This window comes from Dermochelys coriacea, chromosome 19, assembly GCF_009764565.3.
Source record: "Dermochelys coriacea isolate rDerCor1 chromosome 19, rDerCor1.pri.v4, whole genome shotgun sequence".
In the NCBI taxonomy this organism is placed as follows: domain Eukaryota; kingdom Metazoa; phylum Chordata; order Testudines; family Dermochelyidae; genus Dermochelys; species Dermochelys coriacea.
The window spans coordinates 5,694,039-5,711,366 of NC_050086.2; the positions used below are offsets into that span (position 1 = coordinate 5,694,039).

Sequence of the window (17,328 nt, forward strand, 5' to 3'; positions counted from 1 at the left end):
AGATTCTCATGCATTCACATGAATCCAAGAGCTGATGCTTTAAGAAAAACATCAAATATTGCAAGACTCTATAAAAACTGCAAGCATTGGCAACAGTGGACCTCCCATATCAGAGCAACCACTTTAGCCCCGCAAGGAAGCTTGGATCAGAAATCAAATCATACAGGGGTAGGGATGGATATTCTGGTTTTAGTACATTTCCTAGAGAAACTGGTGTCATATCACAAACTGCCACCACCTCAACGAGTGCTCTTGTGGGCAATCTTAGCAGAAAGGGCACAAAGACTCTCATAACAATGCTATACAAATAATATAATCATTATCGTATTTGTCAGCTCAGCTCTGTAAAGATAGTGGTATCACTCCACCGGATATCAGGAAAGAGGACACAAGCAAAATGTAATGATTATGACAGGTCGACAATATCAGACATGGCCACATCACAGCAGTTAGTCGCCTGAAATCATGGAAAAGCTTCCTAATTGCAACGGAACTGCTTGAAAAATCACCAACAGCTACACAACTGAAAACACAGTGACACAGTTTGCGATACTTGACGAGGACATCAAAATACACAGAGGATTGGTCTATCTGAAGATGTTTAAATCACTTCCAAACAAGAGTTGGCAAGTCAAGAGTCAATATGCGGAAGTGGGGCTATTCCAACAACCCGGAGACATGTGACTGCAGTGAAACACAAACCACAGAACATCTGTTGGTCTGCTGGTTTTTGAGGAACTGTGCACCATGGATGATCTCACCAAAGCTACAGACCAAACATATCATGTGCCCAACACTAGAAAAACCTATGACTGTGGTGGAAGGACGCAAGAGACAGCATCTCTGTTCTGACTGCAGCTTTATTACTAGTTACAGGATAGGAGCCAGGAAAAACCCTGCTTCACTTTCACATACAGGTGACAGTTATATGGCCAGGCAGTGAGGAAAATCATCATTTGACTAGTAAACTGAGTGTGTTATCTAGTAATCAATAAGAGATCACAAACACACAGAGCTGCATTGACAGTAATTTTTCAGGCTATACCTTTCAATGGGAAAAGAACAAGGGCAGCAGAAGTCGCATTCAGCCATAACATATTCCCCTGAGCCAGTCTCTGTTGAAGTGAGAGAGGGGCCTTTGGGAAATGGGACAATTCAGTGAACTGGGATACCAAGACTTTTGCTTCCGGGTTAGTGATTCAGATCCAGGCCAGGTGTGATAGTAGCTGAAAGTTACCACATGATGGTGGAGATCCATGTGAAATGAATTAGTTGTCTCAGACTACTCCAATTTGGAGTTATCAAGATCACAACTGACACTACTTGGAAACATCACCAGATTGGTCACAGACTGAACGAGCCATGGAAAATGGATTCTCATGTTTAGATGTGGATCTTCCAGGGCAGGATTGAAGCACATTGGTTGGATGGTCCTGACTTTGAATCTCCTGCACTACTTATGGAACACTGACCTAGCCATAAAATCTTTGTATTAATATTTCCTAACTCAGTAAGCTTATGACCCATAAACACTGACCAAAAGCTAAAGGTCCCAAAGAGGTGTAGCCATAGTAAAGGTCTCTTAATATTGCATTCTTGACAACTTGATTGATTAGGCTAGTATCTCTCTCTTAAGTGTGCTTTAGAGGATGAGAGACTCCTTAGTGATGCAGGTTTCTTGTTCATTGGGGAACCTGCTACAGGCAAAGTAGCATGTGAGTGTCTCAAAGTGAGAAATGGGCCATTACAATATATGCTAACTACTCATGCTAGACACTCTGTTCCACCTTGCATTTTTGCTATGATGCTGGGAGTACCTTTCCTAGACCTGAACAACTGCTGTGTGTGGCTCAAAAGTTTGTCCCTCTCACCAACAGAAGGTGGACCAATAAAAGAGATTACCTCACCCACCTGGTCTCTCTATGCATCCGGAAGACAGAATTGTTGTAGCTAAGGACTCTACCTTTGCAATCAGTTTAGTGAAATGCAGGAAGGACATAAGTGAGTTTAGAGTTGACACCAGAGACAGAGCTAGGTTTTGCAAACAGAAAAGAGAATGGGTCATTGGTGATGGACTGCACAACCCACGATGCATCTGATGAAATGGGTTTTAGCCCACGAAAGCTTATGCCCAAATAAATTTGTTAGTCTCTAAGGTGCCACAAGGACTCCTCATTCTTTTAGCTTCGGGAAGTGTTTCTGGCTGCAGGAAGCATGAAGCACCGAGAGCTAGGTAATGCTCCTAAGACCCCCTGCAAGACTCGGCTGGCTGGGCCAGACAGAGAGGAGAGATTAGCTGCAAAACAAAGAAAGCATATGACTGAGACGTTTTCTCTGGACAGACCAGGGATGGGATAAGGGAGAGCCCGTTTGGGGGTGTCAGGATCAGGACTTCTGTGTTCTCCTCCCATGCCCCAGCCAGATGAGGCGTGTGGGGGGGGGAGGAGGGGTCAGGACTGCTGGGTTCTCCTCCCACGCCCCAGCCAGATGAGGCGTGTGGGGGGGGAGGGGTCAGGACTCCTGGGTTCTCCTCCCACGCCCCAGCCAGATGAGGCGTGTGGGGGGGGGAGGAGGGGTCAGGACTCCTGGGTTCTCCTCCCACGCCCCAGCCAGATGAGGCGTGTGGGGGGGGAGGGGTCAGGACTCCTGGGTTCTCCTCCCACGCCCCAGCCAGATGAGGCGTGTGGGGGGGGGGGAGGGGTCAGGACTCCTGGGTTCTCCTCCCACGCCCCAGCCAGATGAGGCGTGTGGGGGGGGAGGGGTCAGGACTCCTGGGTTCTCCTCCCACCCCCTCAGCCAGATCAATGATCCCTTGTCCCACCGGGAGCCTCCCGCCCAGGGCCTCCCTCGTGTAGCCCCCGCCCACGCCTGCGAGCGTGCAGAGCCCTGGCCCCTCTCCAAGCCGGGTGTTATGCCCCATGCAGGTCCCGGGGCGGCTAAGGAGGCGTTATGTACTATTCAGCTTCCGGGGTTCATCCGCCACCTCCCTAGACTCCCCGCGCCAGGCCCCGCCTCCGCCTGGGACCGCCCCCCGCCGAGTCCCCGCCCCCATGCCGGGAGGAGTCAGCCCCCTCCACCACGGAGATCTCGCGAGGCCGAGCCGCGAGTCCCGGGCATGCGCAGTGTTTCGCCCGCGGAGGGAAAGGGGCGGAGCCTCCGTTCCGCCGCCTCACGGAGCAGCCGCCATCTTGTTTCTCGCCCGCTTCGCGCTCGCTCCGTTCCTCGTCACACCCCCTCCCCTTTCCCTTCAGCCGGGCGGGAGGCAGAGTGGTCGCGGGTCCCCTCCCCTCGGTGCCCGGGCAGAGGAGGTGGAGGTCGCGGCGCAGGCCTGGCTGGTGAGTGAAGGGGGGGGTAGGGATCCGGTGAGGGGGCCCGGCCGGGGGCTCTTCGGGTGAACTCTTCCACCAGCCCGGTCCGCTCCCATTGGCCGAGCTGCCCCATCGCCGCCGATTGGCTAGGGGCGAGGAGGCGGGCAGTGAGGGCTTTGCGGTGATTGGCTGTGAGAGAGCGGACCGTGGAGAGGACAGGAAACTGAAGCATCCCTTTTCCCTCTCGCGCTGACGGGGTGGGGGAAGGGCGGGAGCTGGGTGGGTGGTGGTGGTGGTACGGTGGCCTAGCAGGCTGGGGGAGGGGCGTGTAGGAAAAGGAGCCGTGCCAGTGGAGCTGGATGCCCTGGGTGGGAAGAAGGTCCAGGGGGAGAGTTACATGTTGTTTAGGGAGTATGTGGTGGGCTGGAGGTTTAAACTAAGCAGCTTTAGAGTAAGGGGTGAAATGAACCCTTTGAAGCAGCACACCCAGACAACTCACAGGAATGGAGTAGGTGGAACCCTGTGTCCCCTTGGGGGTGAGGACTTGCACCATACGTACTGAAATGATAACGTTGTTTATAAAGCACTTCCTCCTCCTTTTCCAGTGAGTGTGAGTGGATCCCTACACATTCTCTTTCTTGTGCAGCAAATGTGTAGGATATGGGAAAGATTAGGCGCTTGCTTGTTACCACTTAACTGCAGCTTACTCACTGAATCCAGCCATTAGGTTGATGGGAGGGAGGGCTTCTGAGTGGAGCTTGCTTTTCCTCCTGTGACAGTGGGTGATGGGTATTGAATGTCTTCCAGGATTGTTGTGCAAAACCTCAAGTTATTAAACTTTGCATCTGAAATACAGTCCGATAATATCCCAGTTTCTCTAAAGTTGAGCAAGGATTGACTCCCAGTGGGGAGGGTATCCAACCACAAAATATTAGCCACTTTAATTTGCCCATCTATGGCATCTTTCATCTGAGGATCTCAAGAGCATTTCTCCTTTTCAAAGTCTGACCCAATATTTAACATTTGTGGGGGGTGCAGAGAAGGAGGAAACCCCTAAAAAAACAACTAAAACCACTAGAAATGTCTTCACAATGAAAAATCATCAAATTAAAGCAATTGATTTTTAAACACATTCCCATGTGGTGGTTGAAACCCAAATATGGCAGCATTAAGAACCTTGAAAGTGAAAATAACTATAAACAAAAGTTAAACTGACTATTCTTACTTTAATTTCTCAAACTGAGATAGATGAAAATATTAAACAGCATCGGGGGTAGCTGTGTTAGTCTGTATTAAACAGCATAGTAAATAGGCTTGAAATCCATTCTGTGAACTAAATAGGTGTTAGTCATTCCCATTATGTGATCATTCTCCCAATTCTATTGAGACAGTTATCTGGCCCTTATCATTGTGGTATCTGAGCATCCCATAGTCATTAATCCTTGCATCACCCCTGTCACGAAGGAAAGTACTATTCCTGTTTTACAGATTGGAAACTGAGGCACAGATTTAATAACTTGCCCAAGGTCACACAGGATGTACGTGGTTGGTCTAGGCATTGAACTCGGGAGTCTTAAATCTTAGTCCGGAGGCCTATTTGCTAGACCATCTTTCCTCCTGAAGTTTTACAGCATGTCGCTCAGATCTAGGATTAGAACCCAGAACCCTTGACTCCCGGTGTAGTGCCTTAATGGTGTATTGTTTACAAGAAAATTATCATCATGCTTTTTATTTCTTACTAAGCCCAATGTCCCATATGAGATTTCAAGAAGAAACTCCTGGTATTGACAGCTCCAGTCTATTTTAGAATCTCTGTGAATAAGCCCTTGTAAGTACCCTCATTAGTTGCCAGAGTCTGTGCAGTTGGATTGAAAGTATCATTTCATGTCAGTGTGATAACTGTTAGGAATTGTGGTGCAGAGCAAAGGACTTGGCAGCATGCAAGGCATAGTTAACTTTTTTATATTAGCCACAGACACAATAACCTAGTGAACAGCTCTTCACTTCTTCCTGACCTAATATATTCTAGCATAACTTGTTTTGGTTCACCTTTCACTATGAATTACAACTTTTTCACTCAAATGTTAATGAATTTGCTTTTAGCTAGAGCTCTTTATTCCTACTGAACACAGTGGAATGAATGAGTTTAAATGCCATTCAGGGTGGATACAAAATTCTTGGTCAAGTAAACTGGAAAGTATTTTAGTTTGGGACTGACCCTGGAAACCCCTACACAGCAGAGTAGGATTGTTATTTGGTAGTTATATAGGGGACTGAGAATCAGACCATTGGAGTCTATTCCAACTGGCCGGCTGGGTGACCCTGAGCAAGTTGTTTAACCTATACTACTCTTTCCTCCTCTGTAAAATATATGTAGTATTTTTGCCTATTTCAGAGAGTTGTGCGTATTTAATCTTTGTAAAGTGTGTTGAGATACTAACAAAGAGAGTACTATATGAATGCAAAATCATCATTATAAATATTATTTATGCAGGGAATATTTAAAGTCCAAGTTAAAATAAAATATTTAAAATATCACACATTGTTTCCATCTGTTCATAGTAATAGGTCACGCTATAAATGTGTACCACCAAATATGATGCTTGCTAAAGTCACTCAGATAAGCTATCACCAATAACTTGTAATGTTTTCACAAAATACTAAAATGACACAATTGAGGTCAGATTAAAATTTCTGATGCTACTTAACTATTTTTCATCTGTCTACCAAAAGTGAAGATTGGGAAACGGATGTTTTTTTCCTGTCTTGCTCAGATTCAATTTTTATACCAAGCACAATCAGTGCAGAGTGCTTATATAAACTGGGGGGAAATAGTTTTATGTTGTGGAGTAACTATATTTGGCAGGTGTTCTTTTGACTGTTCTTGACACGCCTTGTTTAAAGAGGCTTCTCTTTAATGTGTATATTTAAGCTTTTTTTAAGTAGAAGCTGATTCTTCTCTAATTCATATGCCTTTAAGGTACAAAATCTGGACAAAAGACCACAGCACAGAGTCAAATATGAGGTTTTTTTTTTTTGTTCTATAAAAGAAGAGATGGTCAAGACTTTACAGCAAGTTGTGTCCACTTGGCCAGTTAGACAGAATTAGTCTCTTGGGCTGTTCTGACCTTACTATAAGAAAGATGACCATTTCCTTGCTCAAAATGTGTTGCATCCAACATGGGGGAAACTCTATATTTGACTTGACAGATAGAGGACATTATCACAGAATTAAATATGAATAAGTTAAGTACAATTGGTCATGACTTGATCATAATTTATAGTGTTCAAACAGAATCAAGTCCAGAGTAGTGAAAATAATTATGAGCCAAATCAGATGGGAGGGAGAATTTAATCAGAAAAATGTGACTGATAATTGGGAATTATTTAAGAACACTTTATTAGATCGCCCAAAAATCTGCAATTCCACCATCAGGTAAGAAAGCTGTATTAGTTAAAAAATTGACCTGGTTTAAGGGGAAGTTAAGGCAAGTGTGTGTGTGTGTGTGTGTGTTATTTTTAAAATAGAAAGAGATAACAAATGGAAGAAGGGGGAAGTTGATAGAAATGAAAATAAATCAGAAGCTACATATGGTAAAAAATTGATTCGGGAAGCAAAGGGACACAAGGAGAAATCTGTGGCCAGCAGTTATGGCCAATAAGGAGGAGTTTTTAAAGTATATTAGGAACAAAATAATCCTGATGATTGTATTGGTTCATTACTTGACGGAAATGGTAGAATTATGAATAATACAGAAAAGGCAAAAGGATTCAATAAATATTTCTGTTCTGTCTTTGGGGGGAAAAGATGTATCACAACTCTTTCCATTCCACTAGTATCTTGGAAGGATGTTAAACAGCAGCTACTAAAGTAGCCATTTTAAAATCAGCTAGTCTGGATAATTTGTATCCAAGAGTTTTAAAAGAGCTGGCATAGGAGCTCGCTGGACCATTAATATTGATTTTTCAATAAGTCTTGGAACACCAGGAAAATTCTAGAAGAAAGCTAATGTTATGCCAATATTTAAAAAGGATAAATGGGATGATGCAGGTAATTATAGACCTACTAGTCTGACATCAGTCCTATACAAGATAATTACGTGGTTGAAATGGGACTTGATTAATAAAGAATTAAAGGAGAATAATGTAATTAATGCCATTCAATATGGTTTATGGAAAATAGATCCTATCAGATTAACTTTATATTTTTTTGATGAGATTGCAAGTTTGGTTGATAAAGGTAATAGTATTGATGTTATATACTTAGCCTTCTATAGGTCATTGGACATGACATTTTGATTCTAAAACTAGAATTATATAAGATTAATATGGCATATGTTATATGGATTAACTGGTAACTGTACATGGGGAATCATCATAGAATGGGTGTGTTTCAACTGGAGTCCTGCAGGGATTGGTTCTTGGCCCTAAGCTGTTAACATTTTTATTAATGACCTGGAAGAAGTAATAAAATCATCAGTGATAAGGTTTGCAGGTGACACAAATTGGGGGAGTGGTAAATAGACTCCACTGCTTCTGCCTAGGGAAGTCTTGGAAGCTCCTTCACTGGAGGTTTTCAAAAAGAGGCTGGATAGCCATCTGTCTTGGAGGGTTTAGACACAACAAATCCTGCATCTTGGAAGGGGGCTAGACTAGATGACCCTTGTGGTCCCTTCTAACGCTATGATTCTGTAATGAATAGGACAGGTCATTGACACAGAACAATCTAGATCGCTTGATAAGATGGGCTCATGTAAATATTATGCATTTTAATATGGCTAAATGTATACATTTAAGAACAAAGAATGTAGGCCATAGTTAAATAGTGGGGAACTCTATCCTAGAAAGCAGTAACTCTGAAAAAGATTTGGGGGTCATAGATAATCAACTGAACATGGGCTCCCAGTGTGAGGCTGTGTGGCTAAATAGGCTAATTTAACCCTTGGCTGCATAAACAGAGGAATTTCAAATAGGAGTAAAGATATTATTTTACCTTTGTTTTTGGCACTTGTGCAACTGCTGCTGAAACATTATATCCAGTTCTCAGTAATGTTCTCTACCAATATTTGTCCCATGCTACGTAACATCCTGGTATGACTTTTAATGCTTTTACTATACTAGGCTTGTTTGTGCCAAATTTCTTACAGTTGCTATCACTGATGGTGTAAACAAGGCACTGGCAGCAGCTGGTGTCTTAAATGCTGTGCCATGTGGACCTGTAGGAGAGGGTTAGACAACACTTTTTAAATACTGGCAGGTGCCTGGAGCCGTCTTTGTGCTTGCACTCCTACCTGTTGTGCTGAATGATTGGGATCAAACGTGGGAAATTTGGGGCAAAAAAGCTCATGTGGACGCCGTTTACTTCTAAATAATTCCTTTCCCTTCTTGTATCTGAACAAGTGGGTTTTTTACCCAAGAAAGCTTATGCCCTAATAAATCTGTTAGTCTTTAAGGTGCCACCGGACTCCTCATTGTTTCCCTCCTTGGTAACCCTTCAGATTCTTGTTAACAGTTATCCTATCTCATCCTTTGTTCAACGTGTATCTGAATTAGTTCTGTTGTACAGTTTTTATGCCTTTGAGCTACCTATTGTATGTTAAGCAGTTGGGAGGGACTAGAATATTGAGGTGCTCTGATAATTGGATATGGAGCCTTTCATCTCTAGGTTGCTGATTCAAATCCCTCTCCAACAATTAATGACTAAAAGGGAGCATCAGCACTATCTGATGGCCATCTACATGCAATGGCCTAGAAGCATCAATTTAACTACTTGAGGACAGTTGTCACATCACAGAAGCCATCTCCATGTCAGTCTCGGTCGTAAAGCCAAACACGGACAGAGACAAGGCACCAACTAAAGGTGGTCCCTCCAGTTAAATGTTGGGAGGGCAACAGTGGGAGCTTGTTCAGTGTCTGTGTCTGAGGCAGAGAATAAAATAAATAAGTTTAATTCCTAATACCTGTTCATTTGGAACTCTGTACTGCCATTAAATTTAGAAAGGAAAATGTTGTGTATGCTGTAAATTTAAGTTCTTTACAATGATCAAGCTTCCCAGCTTTGTAGGCCATCAGAACGTCATGATTCATCTACCTTTTGATTATATGCAACAGAAATGTTTATTAGTCTCTATCGTGCCACTATCTGGTTTTTTTTTAATGGTATATCTAAATACCTTGCAGTAGATTGTCACTTCTGAAAAAACAGCTCTTATCTGTAAGCATGCAATGATAACTTTCAGTAGCCAAGATAACTAATAAGCCATATAATCAGTCAGAGGTGGAAACGTGCAATTTACTTGCTGTCTTCTATAATCTTCATCCTTTACTAGCTTTCAGGTGGGATTTTTCAAAAGTGCTCAGTATTGGCTTTACTCCCTTTGATTTTATGATAAGGATAAAGCATGTACAGTCTGTCAGTAGATTGGAATAAGGCCCTTAGGCTTTGTACTGTTACAGGGATATAATATAAGCATTACTAGATTTTTAGAGGTTTTTAAGAACAATATTATGAAGACTGAACTTTTGTTACTAATATTTCATATACCACTAGGTTGGATATTTTCTGAAATGCATTTATTTCTATAAGCTGTTTGGGTCTAACGTAATCTTTTCGTACTGTCTGTGTTTGTTACACTTATTAACATAGAATAATGGAGGGAAAGATAAATTCACACTTATTGTAAGTGTGTAAAGCATTTTTGGATACAATTTGTTTGAAACCTGCTATACAAAATACAGATACGTTGCTGCTGTAGATTTTGCTAATCACCTATCCAAAGCACAACATACATTCCTACTTCAGTATATGCGTGAGAACATTCTGTGTTTAGTCCATTATTTCAAACCTTGGGCCTGATCCAGAGCCCACTGCAGTCAATAGGAGTCTTTCTGTGGACTGTCTTCAGTGGGTTTTAGATTAGACCTGTTGTCGTATGAACATTGACCTTGAAATATAGCAGCCTTTGTGGCTTGATTGGCATAAAGGTTTCTTTCCATTTTAGGCACATGTTTTCAGTTACTTTTAAACTGTTTTAAGTTTTCTAAAGTTTTCCAGGCTTTTTCTCTGCCTGAAAGTGATGATGACTTTATTTTAGAGGTGGTTTTTGGAAGAGTGTGTGGGGAGTGGGGTAGGGTTAAGAGCAAAAATAGTTTAGATGTTTGAGGGGGGGGAACCTGTTGTAGAAACAATACTTGGAACCCTTGTTTGAACATCAAAAATGACTGATAGTAGACTCTTGAAATATGGCATGGAAATAGCCTTTTAAGCTTTCCATTGGAAAATGATCTTGATTTGGTTGCCTTAATAGACTTTGAAAACTGAGTACTGAGCCAGCACAGAACACTTCTAATTGTGCTAAGTTCATAAACTCAAAGCTAAAGAAGGTCATGCTGCACAGGTGTGCAGAGCTAACGCCTGCAGAGTGAAATAATTAGAGTAGGTAGGTAAAGGGCTCTGTTGGCATACTCGTTTCATTCATGAAATGTTTTGTAAGGTCAACGGTGAATTAGGTACCATGGAACCCTTTTCCCCAAGTGAAGCAGTGAAGTTCATGAGGCAACTTAAGGTACTCATGCCTTGGATTTAAAATCAGCATAGCTCCTGAGATTCAAAGTGGTTCTTTCCAACCAACATCTAGTGTGTGAAGAAATGCTTCCAACTGTGATCCTCATGAGGTTCATGGGATAGGACATTTTGTGATGTGTAGGCAAATATTTCTACTTGATTTTTTTTCTAATACAACGTAATTTTCTACAATTATGCTATCTGTATAACATTCTACTACTGGCTACTACTACTGTGAGCGCCACATGGTCCATGAAAAATCACTAATGAAAGATGCACAGTGAACCATTCATAACATACTACACATTAAGTAAAATGTATTTTAACTATTTATATTTCTCAGTGAACATTAATGGCATATGTTGCCTATGTATTCATCTAATTTAACTTCAATTATCTGCCTCATTTCTTGAATGCATTTATGTGCTGTTGATTAAGAGAATGTACATGCAAGTGGAAATGTGTACATTTTCTTAAACAGTACAATATATGATGATGTAGTTATGCCTTGTATCTTACTGCATTCACAAAGTTAAGGGTTCACATGCAACCTGTAACTGGCACTTCATGATTTGGGTGTTTAATTGTTCAACCTTAAAGTTGTCTTAGCTTGTTTTTTGTTTTTTGATTTTTTAAATAAAATTACTTAGAATGACAGATCTGTTTTGGAAAACTATAAAAGGTCTTTGTGCAACTAATTGAGACTAGGGCTCAAATAGCTTGCTTCAGTTCTGCTACATTAAATTTAAAGTTGTTAGTTTAATTGTCTTAGATTGGCTTTTCCTGCCTTATAATAAAGAAAAGCCTATATTGTTTTTACACAGTAACTTTCCAGTGTGTGCTTACTGTCTTCTCAGAATAACTGCTATATGGTACTGTATTGATGTTACACAGACAACCTATCTGGCCAATCAAAAGCCCCTAAATTATCTTAATTTTTTTAATGGACCTCAGATAGCCAATAAGAAATCCTTGGGGTGGGAAATAGTATGACTCCACGTTAGTGTCAGGAAATCTGTCAGACATGCAAGAGCAACTATTTTAGATACAAAAACTGACAGGATATTTGTATTATGTATATTTACTAAATATTTCCTTATATAAGTTTCCTTCTAGTTTGAAGTCTGTGTCTGACCCCTGTTCTGCATCTCAAGGTAACTTTAAAACAGGAAGTGTACAATGGAGGTTAGTGATGACATGAGCAGCCAATCCAGACTTTGTGAGCTTAACAGATAAAGGAGCTTAACCAATAAGACCGCAGCGGAGGCAAGATTTGGTGTCAAATAGCATGCTAGATTGAATGCCTTTGACTGTTAAAGTGGAAGGAGGCTGCACAGGGTTTCATTGGCGACTCGGGAGTTTTTCAGTGAGGCAGGGGTCAGCTGAAAGACAAAGAAAAATGGCGAATAGTTTGCTGGGAGGGCAGCTGTTCAGTTATGCATTGCACTGGACATTCCAGAACCATTTCTCTGCATCTCTTGCTGCATTTGTTTCCTCTTCCTTTTTTGTGGGAGATGGACAGGAGTGACTTGCTTCTCCCTGTCTGAAGAGGGATAATTAACTGCATGTAAAATTAATGCAGTTCCTGGTAAGTTTAATTTTTGTTTTATGTGGAAATCACAGAAATTGTCTAGCTTTAAGGAGAGGAGATAAGTTGAACTGTCTCAGAAAATGGCCACTTTACATTCCTTGCATACCTTACATTGCACCTACTGTACCTTGTTCTGTTCGGATTTTGCATGCCCTTCAACTGTATTTTGCTACTTTAGTAGAGATAAGAGAAGATGAATGAAGAAACTATTAATTTTCAAGGAAGTACAGTGATAAAATACTTATTCTGAACAACGAATATGGAGGTTCAAAACTTGAACTATTTTTCAGAATAATTTTTCTTTGTTCAAATGCACTGAAGCTTTCATAGAAGAAAATGTAATATTTTGAGTGAATTTTCTACACATTTCCTTTTACTTTAAAGGTACAAAGAGCACCAGTGACACTGTTTATGAATTTGTGTACAAATATGCTTTACTGTCCAATAGGATTTCATATTGAAGGCCCTGAATCATAAGTTAAATTCTTTCATAACTTTCCCCCTGTATATCACGAATAGTTTTGCTTCTTTAAAATGGCTGTATAATGATGGGTAAAATTTTGCTGTCTTCATTCTCACTGCAGGATATTCATAATGTCTTTAGAGCCTGAGTGAAAAGGAGATACATTAATCCTTTAAATCACATCCTTTATGAAGACCGCTAACATAACTCTTTAGATAGCATGTACTCCAAAATGTCTGTCACTTCATATACAGCCGCCTTAAAATTGTAGTACTCTTACTATTATCAGAATGTGAAAGTCATAGTAAGTACAGCACATTCTGTTGCCCTTGCAGATAATGCCACATTTTTAGGTGAGGGGACATGAAGCCTAACATTAGCACATAGGTTACTAATCAGTAACTATTTAGTTCTTGTGAGTAATGAAGCCTTGTATCTCTTGTACAAACATCAACAAAACACTTGACAAGTATAAGCAGTTCTTTGTTTTCCTTTTTATTTGCAAATAAGGACTGAAGGTCACTGGAATGTTCCTGCAGTAGAGCAGTCTTACAGGATCTGTAGTCCTGCAAAGGACAGCCGCGGAAACAGAGAATGAGAGAGTGCTTAGCTTAGAAGTTTTTCAGTGTAAAGGATTTGCATGGCAAACTGAATAAAAGACTTGTATTCCATATTTATTTAGTGCTCTTGCAGTTGAAATGGTGCTGCAGTGAAAGTTGCTGGAGCAAGGCCTGCCTTCGCTAGGAAGAGTGACCTTGAAATACTGCTGCTCCGAGTTTAGAGAATGAAGGACAAAGTTTGTTTATACCATGTTGAACTGGAAAAAAGCATCTAAGTTGAAAAATGAAGTTACTTCCGATGTCTGGGGACATTGAGGTTGGCATGAATAGGCTGTAGATCTAAATTAGAAATCATTTTCAACAATGATCCAAATTACATCGCAGTCCTTCTCTCTTTCCCCATCCATACCAAAAGATTCTAAATCTCCCTGGCATTACAGTCATTGCATTGTCATGAGTGAACTGCATGACACAGATTCAGTATTCCCATTCTGATGCTCTTTATCTTCTTTCTAATCTTCAGTTATTGGCCAAGGAAGTGGTTTTCTAAAAGCCCTAAGTAATTATGTTTGTAGCTTATTTTTGTGTGGGAGATGGAAAAGCAGGACAACATTATTTCTGGATCTTAAAAAAGAATGTCTCTTCTGTGATGTTAACTGTGGCAGTAAAGGCCTGCATGCTGGAATTAAACTTTACCAAGAGTCAAGAATAAAAGGTCTGGGATTAGCATGATCTTCAGATACTAACTACAGGTTTCAGAGTAGCAGCCGTGTTAGTCTGTATTCGCAAAAAGAAAAGGAGTACTTGTGGCATCTTAGAGACTAACAAATTTATTAGAGCATAAGCTTTTGTGAGCTACAGCTCACTGCTCTAATAAATTTGTTAGTCTCTAAGGTGCCACAAGTACTCCTTTTCTAGATACTAACTAGTTTCAATTCAAAATATACATTTTGAGTAATCACACCTATCAATAATGTCTTTTTTGTTTGTAGACAAAGCTTATTCAACTTCGACTTCTGGGTTGTATCAGTGCTAATTCTGGGTTACATCCATGCTAGTCTCAAATCAGAGAGGGAGGTGAGGGGTGCTACACTAAGGGCTTATATACACTTAAAACACTATAACAGAACAGCTGCCGTGCTTCAGTGCAGATGCTACCTACGCTGATGAGAGGCATTCTCCTGTCAGCATAGATAATCCACCTCTCCGAGTGGCAGAAGCTAGATCCACCAAGCAGTGTCTACACAGGGACTTAGGTTAGCTTAACGGTGCCGCTCAAGGGTGTGGATTTCTCACATCCCTGACCAATGTAGCTAAACTGATCTAATTTTTTGTGTAGACCAGGCCTAACATTAGCCAAAATTATCTGTACTGGAGGGTCCCTTTTTGTATGTGAACAGTAGTAATATTAAAGCTTTGTACAGGGTTACCAGCCAGCATCAGTGGACTTTTACTGTGATTATAAAGCTCATTAATAACATTTTCAAGCAAAAGGATGAATGACATTTTGAAGTGTTCCCTGTTAAGATTAAGATTCTTCCCCCCCCCCCCCCCCCCCCCCGGAGAAATTAAGGTAAGGTGCTTTGAATCATTTTGAATTGTGGAGGGGATGTCAGAAGCTGGAAGGTGTGTGTGCGTGCGCACAAGCTCACTGTAAAGAGAAGACAGGAAATCCTTACCAAAGGCACTTTTTTAATGTCCAGTTCTTACTACTACACATATCATTGCTTAACATTGCCAGAAGATCAGAGCTTAATTAACATAGATACATCTTTATTTAACTATGTCAAGACGGCCTGAAGAACTATAAGTGTTTCAGTAGAGCTAGTAAGGTATTTATTTACAACTGGGACTAGTTTCTATCTACTTTCTTCCCCACCCACTGTGCAGGGCAGGAAGTGAAGGAGATGCACTTTTACCCCCAATTTACTCAGTGCAGTAAACTTAGTAGGAGCCTAATCCTGTATTCTGTGCTCACCCAAAACTCCTCTTGGTTTCTTTGAGAGTTTAAGTTGCCCAAGGAACACAGGTTTGGGATCTCAGTTTGAGAGAAACAGATTTCATTTTTTGTGTTTTCAAGTTCACTTGATGGTGAAGCCAGTTTTAGTTTAAATGAGGTACCTTATATGTATTTCCCATTGTTATTGCAATTGACTTTTTAGGTAGTGAAATTTTGGAGTTGAAGTTTATAGTGGGGAAAACTATTGTCCACAGGTTGAAAAAGTAGCATTGGGATATAGAATGATTGAGAGTTGTTATCCCCTGGAAGTCAGTACAAACCAAAGGGCTGTAAATTTGAGTCTCTTATGCTGTGGTAAAGCATCTATATTTTAACTTGTATGGTCATGTGAATCAACCTCTGCCAATTTCAGGGCTTAGCCGATTTATAATAAAGTGAAATTTTTATGGTTTCTGTCTCTTGTAACCTCTTTTAAATATTGTTTCTCAAAACATTAGTGAATTAATCTCCTGGTGCCTCCCAAGTGTCCGAAAGCGTAGTCCGCACTTGTTATAAGACCATTGATTTCAGGAACAAACTTCCAAGATAATAAAACTTACTGGGAGTTATCTATGGGATATTTTTCCTTATAAGAGAGAATTATTTTACAATCCTGAGGTCTCTTGTTCAGGAGTCTTTTTGAGTCTGGGGGCTTTCTGTAGTCTGTTTAACTTCCTGCCCTACTTGGTCACGTTGTATAAAATTGGGTCAATCTGAGTAGTCGTCTTTTTCTTTTGATCACTGAAGGTGACGCAGATTTCTGTAGGGTGAAGATTGGTGGCACTTGTATGGTGTGCTGTTTATAGGACAGAATTGTAGAAGCTAGAAATGCACAAGACTTAGTGGAATATCCTGTCTACCTCCCTAGCAATTCAACATTTGCTGGCCTCAAAACTGAGGCAAGTGGACTCGTCAAGCATTTCCTTATGTAAAAGTAGGATAGATATGCTGTTTTTAATTTCATTTTTCACACAGTTTCTTTATTATTTACAAAGCACATGGAGTAAAAGAATGAATGAATAAATATTCAAATAATTTTCCCATATAATCTTCATACACAAAATAAACAACCTTCCTGGTTAAAAAAAATCACAGCTGCTATACAACAAAAACCATGCAAATAGAAAAGGAAAAATATCTGGAAAATAATAATTTCAAATCCATAATTATGCGTGCATTAAATAATTACAAGGAGACTTTTTGCTTTCTATCACTTATTTTTATGTGTGTGGTCTGCTGATAGTTTGGTGCTATTTTGAATTATTTTTTCTGCCTTTTCCCCCTATTTGCAGTTTGATTGGTCCTAAAAATGCAACAGAAGAGCAAAGAAATATGTAGCACTTAGTGCTGCATTAAGATTAAATCACAACTTTGCCCCAAACTTGCTGCAGCATCTGTGTTTGAGCTCAGTATCGTATATGAACTCTGTCTGATCCAAATACTAAATAGGCGGTTAATAGCACTCAACTGGTTTAAGTCTTTCAGCCAGTTAAATTGTTTGGCTGTCTAATGGTAGTAAAGTATATGTGATTTGTTTAATCAAAAACCTGTCTATATTCATATATGTTGTGTATAAATAACTCTAGTATGTGAGGGCCAACATTAAAAAAAAAAAAAACAAAAAAAAAAAAACACACACACAACCCTCCTCCTCCCCACCAAAAAAAAGCACATGGCCTAATCCTATGGTGCTTTGAGTATTTTGCTTGAGTAAGGACTACATGTGAGAAATATATGTGTAATGCACAGTCATCTCTGCTGTTTTAAAATACAAAATGTAGCAAAAATAAAGTCAAAACTTAACCAAACACTAAATAAACTTATGTCATGCCCTAGATATCAC

The 17,328-nt window shown here is 40.5% G+C and overlaps 1 protein-coding gene across 6 annotated transcripts in view; it reads left to right on the forward strand.

Moving 5' to 3' along the window:
• Positions 1-3,105: 3,105 nt before the first annotated feature.
• Positions 3,106-17,328, forward strand: part of NFYC (nuclear transcription factor Y subunit gamma) — a 62,023-nt gene continuing 47,800 nt past the window's right edge. For 2 of the 6 annotated variants that reach the window (XM_038377521.2, XM_043505931.1), the window contains exon 1: positions 3,106-3,335. In XM_038377521.2, coding sequence (XP_038233449.1) covers positions 3,116-3,335 — 220 coding nt within the window. In that variant the 5' untranslated portion in view covers positions 3,106-3,115. Of the gene's footprint in view, positions 3,336-5,051; positions 5,137-9,001; positions 9,169-12,313; positions 12,461-17,328 lie in introns of those variants that run through there. The other 4 variants (XM_043505932.1, XM_043505933.1, XM_038377523.2 and 1 more) reach the window with 4 other exon arrangements.